At 41.9% G+C, this 15,529-nt stretch overlaps 1 protein-coding gene across 1 annotated transcript in view; it reads right to left on the reverse strand.

Moving 5' to 3' along the window:
• Positions 1-15,529, reverse strand: part of MALRD1 (MAM and LDL receptor class A domain containing 1) — a 787,803-nt gene that overhangs the window by 553,740 nt on the left and 218,534 nt on the right. Inside the window, 2 exon segments of the mRNA XM_030202038.1 lie at positions 3,790-3,966; positions 12,123-12,210. Of these exon segments, the coding sequence (XP_030057898.1) occupies positions 3,790-3,966; positions 12,123-12,210 (265 nt within the window).

The raw sequence follows: 15,529 nt of genomic DNA on the forward strand, positions 1-15,529 counted from the left end.
CCATCATCTTCTGGAAAATTCTGTTGTATTTGGGAAACTACTAAATTCAAACTGTGTCACTCTCATCTACAAGTAGTCCTTTTGCTGATATTGTAAAACTGCTCAGTTATGAAGCAGAGATTTCTTCAGAGAGGATACCCTTCTAAAATATTACATAAAGCATTTAAGTGAGCATAAAATGCAGAACACCAGTGGTTATTTAATTCTGCACCCCAGTTGCATACACCTTCCATACACCTCCTAAGAATCAAAAATTAAACATATTATCAATAAGCATTGGAATATTTTATCTCTTCACTCGGGTTTAAGTATAATGCCAAGATTTGCTTATACTAGGGGACATAACCTTACAGAGTTGTTGAATGTTAATCGAAGTGTAGATCTAAGTCTTACCGCCTTAAGGGTCATTTCAAACACAATCGATGTGTTTACTGTCAGTTTTGTATGGAAACAGACAATATAAGTAAACCTAATACAAATAGACAGTATAAGCTTTGTTCTAGAACTGACTGTAATTCCAAACAGGTCATACATGTAATACATTGTCCATGTTTTAAATGGTATATAGGACAGAATAAGAGAATTGTTAAATCACAAATGGCACAACATTTGAGCAATTTAAGGCTGAGATGGACTGATACTCCACTAGTAGATCATTGGCTGCAATGTAACCTTGAGGTGAAGAATTTAAGTTTTATAGTATTGAGACAAGTTACATTGAAAAGAGGAGGAGACATTGTAGATATTCTGGTAAAAATAGAACAGAGAATGATGTACGCCTAGCAAACAGTGGAATCACAAGGACTGAATAAAGAGGTGGAATGGATTTCAGTAGTAGGCTAGTACCAGTGGCGTAGCAAGGGCGGGGCAGTGGGGGCGGTCTGCCCCGGGTGTCAACAGGTGGGGGGGTGCTCTGCTCCATCAATCCACACACCCTCCCCCCCTTGGTATGGAGCCGCCTCCCCCCCCGACGCAGTCCCCACCTGCCAACCAGGTTCCAGCTCCGTCCACCCCAGCGTGGCGCCTCGCATCTGCAGCACTGCTGTAAAAAGAAGAAAATCGCCTCATCATCAGCCCTTCCCTCACTGTGTCCCGCCCTCTGACATAACTTCCTATTTCCTCGAGGGCGGGACACAGTGAGGGAAGAGCCAACGACAAGGCGATTTTCTTCTTTTTACAGCAGCGCTGCAGATGCAAGGTGCCACGCTGGGGTGGACGGAGCTGGAACTTGGAAGGCAGGTGGGGACTGTGGGGAGGGGGTGTGTAGTGTTGCCCTGCACCCGGGGGGGTGAGCAGTGGCGATCCACCCTGGGTGTCAGGCAACCACGGAACGCCACTGGCTAGTACTATATATTGTAAGGAATATGAGGAGGAGAGGGAGAATGAAAGTGCAAAGGGGAAGGAGGGGGCTGGAGAGAGAAAGAGAGAGGGTTCTTAGCGCAAAGGGGAAGGAGGGGGCTGGAGAGAGAAAGAGAGAGGGTTCTTTTTCCCCTGAAGAATGGAGGAAAAGGAAAAACTACAACTCCCAACAGCCTTTGAGTAGGACATACGATAGAAACAGGGACTTCCATTCCCAACAGCCTCCAGAGGTTGCTAGGAGAAGGACAAGAGGGGGGATTTGGGGAAACCTGTCACAGAGAACTAGGCTAAGGGAAGAGGTTCTGAGCCTACCCAATCAGGGAGATGAGGAGCAGCTGAGCGGTGGGTGTGGTGAAGAACCCATGGACTGGCAAGGGGAAGAAAAGGGGGAGGAGGGAAGACAAGAGGAGTCAATGGATACTTCTGCTCTGGCTAAACTAGGAGGCACCCAGGTGAAAAGCAGCTGGATGCATGGTATGAAGGCTTGGTAGAAAAAGGGAAAAGGTGGATAGCCCGGAAGGGGAGTTAAGAGAGCATGTTTACAACTGTTGGGTATTGGGGTGGTGGTCAGGAAGTAGTGCTGGCCAAGTTGGGTGGGACCCTTTTACTCTCCCTGTAGTGATTAAGAGAGGAGGGAGAGGGGAAAGGTAGTGCTCTGCTTAAACTGCTTTATATGAACTGCTGGGTTGTTTTTTCTTTGAACCCTTTGAACTGCTGTGTTTTGGGAATTGCTTGGCATGAACTGCTTTATATGAACTGCTGGGATTTCTTCTTTGAACCCTTTGAACTGATGTGTTTTGGGAATTGCTTGGCATAAACTGCTTTATATGATCTGCTGGGGTGCTTGAACTATTTTCTTTGGGTTAACTACTGTATTTTGGAAATCATTCCTTTTTGGAGTGCAGGGTTTTGGACATTGGGGGCCAAGCCACTTGGACAGCAGAGTCAGTACCTTATTTACTTGGTGGATTACCATACTATCTGTTACCTGGAGGATTATCTTATGTTTTGTGCCTAAATAAACTGCAAACTGCCTCCGTGATGAGCCGGATCTGTACTTAGAGGGCAGAGTAGGATGTGCCCAGGGGGATCCGAAGCGGGAGGCTTCACAGTATAAATAGGACCAGTGGGTCAGCTGACAGTACTGGTTATTGGGGGGGTTGCTCTAAGTGAAAAAGCAACCATTCATGGTGTTCTGTACCTTGGGAAGTGTCCGCAAGTTGTTTGCATGTTATTTGCATTTTAAATGTATTTGTAAATTTTAAATGTATATTGGAACATTATAATAATGATTTGCGATGGCAACATTTAATATAATTTTTTTGAAATTTGAACTCAAGAGATGCCGTTTTTGGCAAAACATGGACCCATGTAGGACTCCTGATGATGCCATTATTGGTGAAAAACATGGACCGAAGTGGAGTCTAATGCAGATGAATTGTTGAGGTCAGTATCACCTGGATTGCTCAAAAGAGCAGATTGGGGAGCTTATGATTTTGGTTTGTTAACAGCATGGATGAATACAATCTCTAGAACTTTATTGGGATAATTAAGCAGTCTCACAATATCAGTGAAAAGACTACTTGTGAATGAGAGTGATGCAGTTTGAATTTTTTGGTTCCCCATAATGCAACGGAATTTTCCAGAGGATGATAGAATAGCTAACACTGATTGAATTAATTCAAGAAGAGTCATTGGAAAAAATGTTTAGTTCCAAGATAAGTATGAACTAATATAGTATGAAAAAATATTTAGAATATTGCAATGACTGTGTCTGAGGGACTGAGGGTTCGGGTATGATACTGGTTCATATTGGGAAAATAGAATATATCTTGTGTACATGAATGGTGAAATGGAGTTCGCTATCAAACATCTGATTCTAAAACTTTTGCTCCTCTAGCCAGATAAATTTGTCATTCTGAATTCACACTCCAAGCAAATTCATCCAGACAGAAATAAGGCTCCAGTTTTATCTCCAGGGCTGATTTATGAGTGAACCAGTTTATAATGATTTTCAGTACTATTCAGCCATGTTTAGCTATGCAACCCCATCCACTCAAACTGCAGTCTATCTCGGCAGACACAATTTGTCTGGCTAAATTCAGGTACATGTTCTGCTGAAAATCTCACTGCTTTGGATTGGCTGAAAACTCACCTCAAGGTAACCATTTAAATAACAGTCATCATACCTTCTTATCGGGTCTTTGAAAATTGTCTTTATCCTTTATGTTGGGATATGATTATTTCTCCAGGAGTAAAAGTGGTGGGGCCTGGATTAGGCTTACTGGAGCACATGTACGTATTTTCCTTTAAAAGGCACATTCATTTCTCCTCATACTTTGTACTCAGTTAACGAAGCCTCCGACTTGCCCTCTTACTTTTATATTTTTCAAAATTATTTATTTTGAGAATAAATGTGATTTCACTCACCACAAGTAAATTCATCTGATCCATCAGAGCAATCAGCTCTAAAATCACATTTATGGATTGCTGGAATACAGTGGCCACTAGATCTGCAGACAAATTCTTCATCTGTGCAGTTGTGAGCAGGGAGAGTAGCAGGAGCAGACGTCTCTGAGGGAACTGTTGACAGTGTTGGCAATGCACCTTAAAATAATTCAGATTTTACATTGTTTATGCAACAAGACTGTTATTTGAGAGTTAGTAAGTAGGAAATAACAATCAATATTTAGCATCTAGACATGTCAATAAAGCAAAACAACTAGACAACAAAATTTCCATTAACCTTTGACAACCACATATTTAAAAAGTTTGAAATGCAGTTAACTCACAGTAATAAGAATGCATTGTCAACAGTCCTGGCCTTGGACTCTGACCCTCTGTTTACCCTCTCTCTTTGACTCTGTGCTATCACTTTTCTCTCAGATTTTGTTGTTCCTTTTCTGCTTCACTGGGTTTATGTGTATACCACTTTGATTTCTATGTGAAGAATAGTATATCAAGTGTAACCCTGGTCCACTCACACAATTCTAGGCACTAACTCTTTGGGTTAGGAACCCTAGACCAGGGACACACATCAATCCACGTGGGAACTGAGGGCAATCTACTTCAGGTCACAGCAATCTCCCTCAGGTAACACAGTCATCAAGCTTGGACGTAGGCCGGGGCCAGGCTAATCCCAGTAGGTCATGGAGTTGAGCCACCCTAATGGTGTATATCTGATTTGTGAATCCCAGGGGTTTAAAGGAATTGCATTCACAGTCAACCAGTTAGTATGCAGAAATTTAGCTGCACTAACCAATTTGTGCAGAAAACACCTACTCTCTACCCATAGACCCGTCCTACCGTTAAAAAATAACATCTATTTTTTAGCGTGTGGATAGCACGTGCTGACAGCCAACTGCATCAACAGAGTGAGAGGCATATTTTCAAAGCACTTTGGGAGGCTAAGTTTCATAGGTTTCTATGGAACTTTGGGAGGCTAAGTGCTTTGAAAATATGCCTCGTAGTGTCTTTTCAAATTGACATTTACTACAATTTGTATGTATTAAACTAATAAATCATCTCACTAAAGATATTCCTTCTAGGGCTATCTAAAATCACAAATCACCCCTTGAACATCTCTTCAATCATAGTCAATTATTCCAACTAGGATAACAAAAGGAAAGTTTTCATTAAAGTTTTAATTATATTTAATTAGTTTCTGAGAAGCAAGCACAAAATAAATTATATATTATACCATATAATCTTAAGGCTCTTTACAATAATCTAATATCAATAGTACCTTAAGAAATTTTAATTAAACAACTCTATAATGCCAGTATTTATGCCAACTAAAACCTGATGTAAATGCCAGCGCCCAACTCTTAACATATGGGCATGGGAATGGCACTGTTTTATAACTCCATGTGCAAATTTATGGAAGACCACTACCACACCCCTCATCACATCCCATTTAAGTTCCGTGCAAGAGGATTTAGGCGTGTGGAGTTATAGAATAGCATGCAGGAATCTATTTACTGCCCATTAACTGCAATAATTAATTGTTCAATCAGTTTATTGCAAGTTGATGGCTTGTTAGCTAATTACAGTGGAACTTCATTATAAGGAATTTCTGGGGACTGATAAAAATTGACCCTTATATCCGAGGTCCCTTATATCCAAACTGTACCTTAATGAACTTGTTTACTCAATCACAGCTCACTGACTACTGTTGTTAACAAGATATACAGTATATGTAAATGCAAAGTAGTTTAACAACACATTTCAGTTAAAATAATCCGATAGAGATGTTTGTTTAAGACAGTCAGTTGGTTCACTTGTAGCGCAACCGCAGTGTCAGTCTCTTATATGGGATTATGTAAAATGGTCTCTTATAACCAGACGTCCACTATAACTGAGTCAGTCTCTTATATACATGGTTCAATGAAGCCATAGAACTGTATAAAATGGTCTCTTATCCACTATAACCAAACTGAAATACATGGGATATCCAATTCCACCAGCTGGGACTAAAAATTTAGTCCACTATACCTGAATCCAGGGGAAAATTTACACACACACACACACACACACTGAAAATAATTCCATGTGGCATGATTCACACATTTTCCCTACCATGCACTTCTCCTGTCCCTGCTCTGCCACACCCTTATCCTTGCTGGGATGGTTCTTGGTGATTCAGATGTGTATTTCATTTTCTTTGTTGTTGGGAAATAAGAGTCAACAACCAAGCTGTAGGTGGTACCTTTTTATTGGACTAACAATGTATCTTTGACAAGCTTTTGAGAGTTACTATCTGATCTGATGAAGAGAACATAATTGTCCAAACTTTTTAAAAAAATACATTTTTTAAAATCTGTTGACAGTGACCTTTAATGGTTAGATATATAATCACACTTGGTTTTGTCTCTCCAAACTGAACCTCCCAACTCCAGGACAGAGATATGAAAGAGAGAGAGAGAGAGAGACCCAATGAAGAGGCTTTCTTCCCTTTTTTTTTAAGGAGATCGCCGGCCATCTTCCGACACAAATTGGGAGAGGGCCGGCGATCTCCTCAACCCGGCCAAATCGGTATAATCGAAAGCCGATTTTGGCCGGCGCCAAATGCTTTCCGTCGCGGAGCCGGCCAAACTTCAAGGGGGTGTTTCGGTAGGGTAGCGAAGGCGGGAAGGGGTGGGACGGGGGTGTGCTTTGAGATGGCTGGCTTCGCTCGATAATGGAAAAAAGATAGCCAGCCTTGACGAGCATTTCGCCAGCTTTACTTGGTCCCTTTTTTTCAGGACCAAGCTTCAAAAAGGTGCCCCAACTGACCAAATGACCACCAGAGGGAATCAGGGATGACCTCCCCTTTCTCCCCCCCCCATGGTCACCAACCCCCTCTCACCCAAAAAAAAAATATATATTTTTTTTTTTGCCAGCCTGAAATGTCATACCCAGCTCCCTGACAGCAGTATGCATGTCCCTGGAGCAGTATTTAGTGGGTGCAGTGCACTTCAGGCAGGTGGACCCAGGCCCATCCCCCCCCCCCTACCTGTTACACTTGTGGTGGTAAATGTTAAGCCCTCCAAAAACCCCCAAAACCCACTGTACCCACATGTAGGTGCCCCCTTCACCTCTAAGGGCTATGGTAATGGTGTACAATTGTGGGGAGTGGGATTTGGGGGGCTCAGCACCCAAAGTAAGGGAGCTATGCACCTGGGAGCAATTTTTGAAGTCCACTGCAGTGCCCGGTTGGTGTCCTGGCATGTCAGGGGGACCAGTGCACTGCAAATGCTGGCCCCCTCCCACTACCAAATGCCTTGGATTTGGCCGGGTTTGAGATGGCTGGCCTCGGTTTCCAATATCGGCGAAAACCGATGCCGGCCATCTCAAACCCAGCCATCTCTGACATTTGGCCAGCCCCAACCGTATTATCGAAACGAAAGATGGCCGGCCATCCTTTTTGATAATACGGTTCGGGACAGCTTTTTGCGGCGCTGGCCAAATAGATGGCCGGCCATCTATTTGGCCGGCGCCATTTGATTATGCCCCTCTTAATCAGCCAGGCAGTTGAGATGTGTCTTTTTTCCCATGAGCTGTTTTTTTTTTTTTTTTTTTACTCATAACCTAAAGTATATGATTATGTTTTATATAGTGGAGATCAAAACAATAACAAAATAGTATGAGCACAGAGGATCCTTACAAATGAAAATGTGAAGAAGATAAAACCTGTGATGGAGTAGGTTCTGTAGCTCAGGATCAGAAATACACAGAAAAGAAAACTTTATGGTCTTTATCATCGTGACAATTATCATCTGTTCTCTGTTTCTTTATCAGTAATTTATCAATTGCAGCAAATGCATTATGATTGTTTCTTCAACAATTAATTTTTTTAAGAGACTGTTTTCCTAAAGCATGGCAACCTAGAGTCAGTGGAATGAGTTTATGGTTTCGGTCAGGACAAACCAACCAGCCTCTCTACATGCCCCCCCCCCCCCCCCCCCCCCAAGCTCCTTAGTTGCTCATGCTGTATTGTGGACACAATACTACAACAAATAGACATAATGAGTGATGATCAGTTAAAACCACCACAGATGTTTCATTATCATCTTGGACAATTAGGAGCAAACACATTTTAATTGCTTGTGAGAAACTAAGTAATTTATCTCTTGTCTAATTTCTTCTGGTAATGAAACCCTCTGCTCCTTGGGGCAGAGGGTGGAACATTGGCTGAGCAGCCCGTGGAAACAAGGGAATGGTTTGTGAGGGGACATGTCGGTATAGGATGACGAGGAGGTAAGAAAAGGGTTAAAAGGGAAATGGTGTAATGAAGGTCAGGAGTTTGTAAGAAGGAAGGGAATTGGTTGTGTGTGTGGGGGGGGGGGGGAAGTTACAGGAGAAATGAGGTTTGGAGGGATGGAGTTTGATGTGGGGATATAGAATGTTTATTTGGATGGGAAAGTATTTTTGTGTTTTGGGAAAAGAAGGGCACTGAGAGGTTTTTTTGTGAGGAGAAATGTTAGGCTGACTTGAGAGGAGTTTCTGCATTGGTGGCAACAGTGGAAGGAAGTTAGCTAGCAGAATGGAGGCAGTCTGAGTCATAAGGTTAACAGCTGATTGCTGTGACAGTGCAGGGAGCGCTTGAGGAGCACTTGATATTGTTGTATGAGGAAACAGTCCAAGAACAGTTGTATGGTGAGTGCTGTGCTGGTGTGTTTTTGGAGTGACTTGACGTGCTGTAAAGTACTGCTGCGGATGTGATGGATTTGGGGGTGGGTCAAAGCCGGCATAACAAATGTAGAACTTGTATTTAAAGCTGTGCACTCTGAATTGGCAAGATTCATATTTTAAGAGGACCCTGCTGTGGTCGGGCTAGAGGCAGAGGGAGTCTGGAGTAAGTTGCACAGTAGCTATAATTCATTGGTTATTGTCAAGTGTTTCCTGGAATTGGTTCTTGTTAATTGATTTCAGTTTTCATTTAAAGGGCTGGTGAGTTAATTATTGTTTGCTGTGGTGGTGGGCGTTATACACTGTGTGAGTGGGGAAGGGGAAGGATTTTATTGCAGACTAAAGATACAGAAGCTGAATGTGGTTGAAAGGGGGAAAAGCAGTGGGAAAGGGAAAGTCATTAAATGGCAGGATAAAAGGTGTGGGACTGGGGTGAATGATAAGGGAAAAGGCAAAGAGTAAAATCAGGAAAAGGAAAAAAAGATTATGCAAAGGGTGCAGGAAATTGGTAGGCGTCAACCATGGGAAGATGAAGTAGTGGCTGGTCCTTCTTGGGAAAGGGATGGAGAGGTAAATAGATGGCAGAGATTGGATGGTGTTGCACCCCATGCTGGATGGAAGAGGACAGAGTGGTTTCAGCCAGTAATGTTGGTGAGTCTGTCAGGGAATGGGATGAATTTATGGATGGGTTGGGTTGTAGGAGGCGTGCTGGAGTTACGTTCCTGAATAGTGCAGGAAGGGCCTAGCGAGAGATAAGTCAGATGCTTGAGGCTATCATGACATTGATGTCTGGTTTGCGGAAATGACACTGGTTAGAATTCAGTTTTTTTGAGGTGTACCCCTTCTCAGGTTTTTCTGCAGATGCAGTGGGGTCAACAAAAGAAGGATTGTTGGGTCAATTTGGGAAAACAAGAACTTGGGTTCCAGGGGGTGGAAGAGGACAGGTAAGAGGAACTTTTTGGCCAAAACTAGGAACAGCATAAGTACATAAGTATTGCCTCACTGGGACAGACCAAAGGTCCATCAAGCCCAGCATTAAGATATTGCTGAAGGGTTGGAAGGAAAGGGTTGCCTTTTTGCGGATGACACGAAGATAGCCAATAGAATGGATACCCTGGAGGGAGTAGAAACGATGAGAAGGGATCTTCGAAAGTTAGAAGAATGGTCGAGGGTCTGGCAGCTAAAATTTAATTAATATTACTTAAAAAAAAAAAAAACATACAAAGCTAATCATAGTGTTTTAGTGCAAAAAAATTTTTTAATTATTTTTTTATGCTAATGGTGCTCAGTGACTGGGTAGCTTCCACTGGACTGACTGGCAGACCCAAATTGCTTCATACCTGACTTGACATCATAGCACCGCCTACCTCCTACCTATAGTCAGTACACGTTGTTGTTGTCAACAGTTGTTATGCATTAGCAGGCTTGGTGTAAATCTAAATTGCGAATAGCATATTTTTAAAACAACTGCAGCATGGGGTAAGTTACGTATCTTGGTGCTTATGGAATGATGATCGTTGGTTCAACTCAGTCTGGCTGGGGCCCCAGCACTCCTAATGATGTGCAGTGAAATAGCCATGATTCAACAAACGTTCCCTGTTTTCATTATATAGTTTGTAGTTAAAAGTTAATGCCAAGAAGTGCAGAGTGATGCATTTGGGGTGTAGAAACCCAAGAGAGAGATACCGAATAGGAGGGGAGAGATTAGTAAGCTCGACTCAGGAGAGAGACTTTGGGGTGTTGGTGTCGGAGGATATGAAGGTGAAGAAACAATGTGACAAGGTGACAGCCATGGCCAGAAGGATAACAGTGATCATAATATGATTGGATTTGGCATTAGCTTTGAAGTAAATATACATAGGAAACCAAATACGTTAGCGTTTAACTTTAAAAAAAGGAGACTATGATAAAATGAGAAGAACGGTGAAAAAAAACTTAGAGGAGCGGCTGCAAGGGTCAAAAATTTACATCAGACGTGGATGCTGTTCAAAAACACCATCTTGGAAGCCCAGGCCAAATATATTCCACATATTAAAAAAGGAGGACGGAAGACCAAACGAAAGCCGGCGTGGTTAAAAAGTGAGGTGAAGGAAGCTATTAGAGCTAAAGAAAATCCTTCAGAAAATGGAAGAAGGAACCGACTGAAAATAATAAGAAACAGCATAAGCAATGTCAAGTCAAATGCAAAGTGCTGATAAGGAAGGCTAAGAGGGACTTTGAAAAAAAGATTGTGTTGGAGGCAAAAACACATAGTAAAAATTTTTTTAGGTATATTAAAAATAGAAAGCTGGCAAAAGAATCGGTTGGACCACTAGATGACCGAGGAGAAAAAGGAGTGATCAGGGAAGACAAAGCCATAGCAGAGAGATTAAATGAATTTTTTGCTTCGTTCTTCACCAAGGAAGATTTGGTTTGGATACCGGTGCCAGAAATGGTATTCGAAGCTGACGAGTCTGAGAAACTTAATGAATTCTCTGTAAACCTGGAGGATGTAATGGGGAAGTTCTACAAACTGAAGAGTAGGAAGGTTAGTCTCATGTGTGGTACCGCCATGAAACATTGCACGGCGCTGTGACACCACAGGTCATGGAGGAGAGTGATGTGGAAGTTATTAATGTGGAAAGTAAGTGGGGCAGCTAATGCATCATCGTCTAGATGCAGGGTTTGGGGGAGATTGTTGTGATCAATTTCTTTGTTAAAGAAGTACATTTGTTAATTGGAATGTTTAATAATAAATCTTCAGCCAATGTTTTGCCAATTTAAATGAACTGTTATAGGGTTTTATTTGGAATGTTTATTGAATTGATGTGGCAAATGGGAGTGTGAATGCCAATGTTAAGAAACTCTCTGCTCCTTGGGGCATAGGGCGTAACATTGGGAAGGGTTTGTAAGGGGACATGTGGGTATAGGATGATGGGGATGTGAAAATGAAATCTATTTGCATACAATGGATGCAGTGCATGCAAATAGATCTCATGCATATTCATTAGGGAAAACCTGACTGGTCTGGGGCCCTTGAGGATCGAAGTTGGACACCCCTAGTGTAGACCAACAGGTACCTAATTTACATATAGATAGTCAGTTTTCAGATAGGAAACAGCTGCATACTGTGATAAATTGCTTTTCAAAATTATCTTATCTGAATTCATGCACAGAGAACAATTTGTTGTAGGATTCCTATATTTCTGCTAACGTTTATATTAACTGTTCTATCTCTTGTCGTGGTGTTGTTTGAATGTAGTAAATTCCTGCAGTGAACCACAGTCAAGTGCATCATAATTCAATCATATATTAGCCTTTTCAGACAGTGTACGATACGATCCGCATATCACTCCCATCATATTCCCAGTGAAAGACAAAAAAAAAAGTTAAAATCTGTTCAAACACAGAAATCTGCAGATCATTTTACTTGGATATTTTCCAGTTCAGCCATTTGTTTTCATTACCCTGTGTAATTCAACCTGAAATATGATTAAATTCAGTCTAACTAAAACTTGAACATGCCACCTTATAAAATATTAACAGATCCTGACACTCTCAGCAGAAGCATGCAATGAATAAAAAATGCAGTGGATTTTAAGTGCTCTCCTTACCGTTGTAAAGAATGCAGTCCATAAAAGACAGGTCATCAATTCCAATGTCTCCAGTGAAGCCATCACCAACTGTGCCTTTCACCAAAATCTGAGAAAAAGTAAGTACAAACTATTATAAAGTCTAAACTATTATGTCATATATAGTTCTAGAAGAGCTTGTCAGATCTGTACCGTGTATAACAGAGATTTCAGACAAAGTGAAAATTAATATTGACTATTTATCAAATCAGTCCTGGATTTCTGTAATGGCCTTTTGGTAGCTCTGTCATCCAGACTGCAAGGAAACTATAAACACACACACACACAGACCCATGGCTAAATGAACTTCACTGGCTACCCAAATAAGCAAGAATTAAGATTAAATTACTCATACTGACTTTCAAGGTATTGAGAGTTATGAGTCTACCATATCAAAGAAACATATTTCTCTGATATGAACATGGGCACTCTTTGAGGTCTAGTCAAGAGGCATATATTCCAGTCTGCAGGTTTCTGAAGTATACCAGAATCAAATTCAGTGCTTTAATTTTCACAGCTCTCAATTCTTGGAATCAGCTCCCTCGTTTATTCAAAGAGTCTGGAAAATTTGTCATTTTGTACAAAGCTGTGATTATAGTATAGTAAATATGATCTTTGGATCCATTGGCATGATATTCAAACACATTTATCTGTATAACACCACCTGCTATCCAGATAAGTGCCCCTGACATGGGCCATCTGTTGATTTTCAGCAGCACTATCTGGACAGGGCCCCCAAAATTCATTAATCTGACCTGGCGCTATCTAGATAGTATCAGAGAAATATGGCAGCAGAAGATGAGTGGAGGCATAAATTATGTGGTTAAGGACAGTATTCAAACTACTATCTGGATAACTGTTCAGATAAAGATAGGACAGATAACTGTTACCCAGATATTGCTGATGCTGCCCATTCTATTCAGATATTCAGTGCCTCTAAGTATCCAGATAGTGGCAATGAACATGCTGATTTTATTTACCGTATATGCCATGATCAGCATTAGAATATAAGAACATAAGAATAGCAAAATAGCAATACGGGATCAGACCAATTGTCCATCTAGCCCAGTATCATGCTACCAATAGTGACCAATCCAGGTCACAAGTTCCTGGCAGAAACCCAGTTAGTAGCAACATTCCATGCTACCAATCCCGGGGCAAGAAGTGGCATCCATCTCAATAACAGACTATGGACTTTTCTTCCAGGAACTTGTCCAAACCTTTTTTAAACCTAGATACATGGACCCATACAATTTTTGTTAAATGTTTCATTTGTCTCTTGCTATATTATGTGCATCATAACTGCCAAGATTAAGCCATTGTAATTCTAAAACCTCCATTTAACTGTTGAGAGAATTCACATCATTTGTTGGAAGGCTGCAGTGCAATTAATGCAGAGAAAAAGTCACTACTATGTGTTAAGTGCATGTCAGAAAATGCATGGTGTAGTTTAGCTATTACAGATATGCATTTGTTTTCAGACAAATGGTGAAATGCTTTGGGAAATCGAGAATGCAGAAGCATGAGGCACTTCATGGTAATGTTGAAACTTTTTGATATGCAATCAACCAGCCTATCTATGACTCCCTTTTCCAAATCCCATGACTGGTGATGGCAGCTTCTCAGTGGCAAAGTGAAAAAAAGCAGTAGCAGAGCACTGTTTTCTTTTCTTCTTTCAAAGAAAAGATTATTGCAAATTGCCATTTTACAAATGTACTCTCCTGGTATGCAAAAGCTGTACAAAAATAAGGAAATCATCCAAAAATCAAGAAAATGCTCAGAGACAGTCAGTAGAGAAAACAGAATTTCAAAAATCTATCAAATTCTCTGGCTTCTGAGCCAAGAGAAGCTGTATAGTCAGAGACAAATAGCAGATAGAGGGCTCAGAGTCAGATAAACAGCAGTGAGTTTTAAAAATCTTTCAGGCGTTGTAGCTCTACAGCAGGAGTTCTCAACCCAGTCCTTGGGATACACCAATCAAGATATCCGAGTCTTGACGACACAGTCACTCAGACTGAGCAGCGTTCTCAACCAGTCCTTGGGACACACCTAGTCAGGTTTCCAGGATACCCACAATGAATATGCATACGATAGATTGGCATAGAATGGAGCAAGTACATGCAAATTCATCTCATGTATATTCATTGTGGGTGTCACGACTGTGGTCATGACTCCACTTTCATTCTCACCTTGTCTTCCGGTGGTCAGCTTCAGAGGTGCCTCCAGTTTGTTCTTTTCTTTGCATTGTTGCCTCTGCTACCACTTCCTTTGTGTTCCAAGCCTCACTTTGATGTTCAGTGTGTTCCAAGCCACTTTGGTGTTCAGTGTGTTTCAAGTCTCTTTCCTGTAGTCGTGACATCATCAGTGAAGGCCATCATAAGGAAGGTGAGGACATTCATTCAGGGCCTTTGCAAAGCCAAAGGTCTTCAGGTTTGGTGGTGTTCTTGTGTAGCTCTTCTGCCCTGTGTCCTAGTCGGTGTGCTTGTATAGCACTTCTATTTTGTTTCCTAGTTAGTGTGCCTGTGTGGCACTTCTGCCTTGGTTCTTATCTGTCTGTTAGTGTGCTAGGGTTAGCACTTCTGCTTTAGTTCTTCTGTTTGTCTGTGTTCTAGGGTTAGCACTTCTGCCTAAGTTCTTCTGTTTGCCTGTGTGCAATGGTTAGTACTTCTGACTTAGTTCTTCAGTTTGTCTGTGTGCTAGTGTTAGCTCTTCTGTCTTGGTTATTGCCTGTTTGTTCTGTTTTTTGTTTGTGTGGCCCAGCCTAGAGTTCTGCCTAGTCTGCCTCACCTAGAGCTCTGCCTAGTCTGCCTTGCCTAGATCTCTGCCTAGTCTCTCCTGCTTTCTGCTGTTGTGTTTGGGTTCCAGTTCGGCCTTGCAGCTCTTATGAGAGGGCTCTGTGTGCATGGGTTCCAGTTCAACCTTGTAGCCCATCTGTTTTCTCTTCTGGCTTTACTTGGTTCTCTGCCTAGTCAAGTGCTGTTTCTTAGTACTGTCTCTGTGCTCTGTGCACTTCTGGTCTGTTCCTGCCTGTGTGCTTATTGCACTTCTAGTCTACTCCAGTCCTGCTTGTTCAGTCCAGTCCTGGTTTGTGTCTTAGTGCAGCCTGTGTGCTCTGTGCACTTCTGGTCTGTTTCTGCCTGTGTGCTTATTGCACTAGTCTACTCCAGTCCTGCTTGTTTAGTCCAGTCCTGGTTTGTGTCTTAGTGCAGCCTGTGTGCTCTGTGCACTTCTGGTCTGTTTCTGCCTGTGTGCTTATTGCACTAGTCTGCTCCAGTCCTGTCTGTTCAGTCCAGTCCTGGTTGGAGTGTTTGCCTGCTGCTGCCATTCATCGATAGCAGCCCAAGAGCTCAAGTCCCTGAGCCTGTGACAGTTTGCTAAGACCCTGAGAC

This window comes from Microcaecilia unicolor, chromosome 1 (genome assembly GCF_901765095.1).
Source record: "Microcaecilia unicolor chromosome 1, aMicUni1.1, whole genome shotgun sequence".
In the NCBI taxonomy this organism is placed as follows: Eukaryota; Metazoa; Chordata; class Amphibia; order Gymnophiona; family Siphonopidae; genus Microcaecilia; species Microcaecilia unicolor.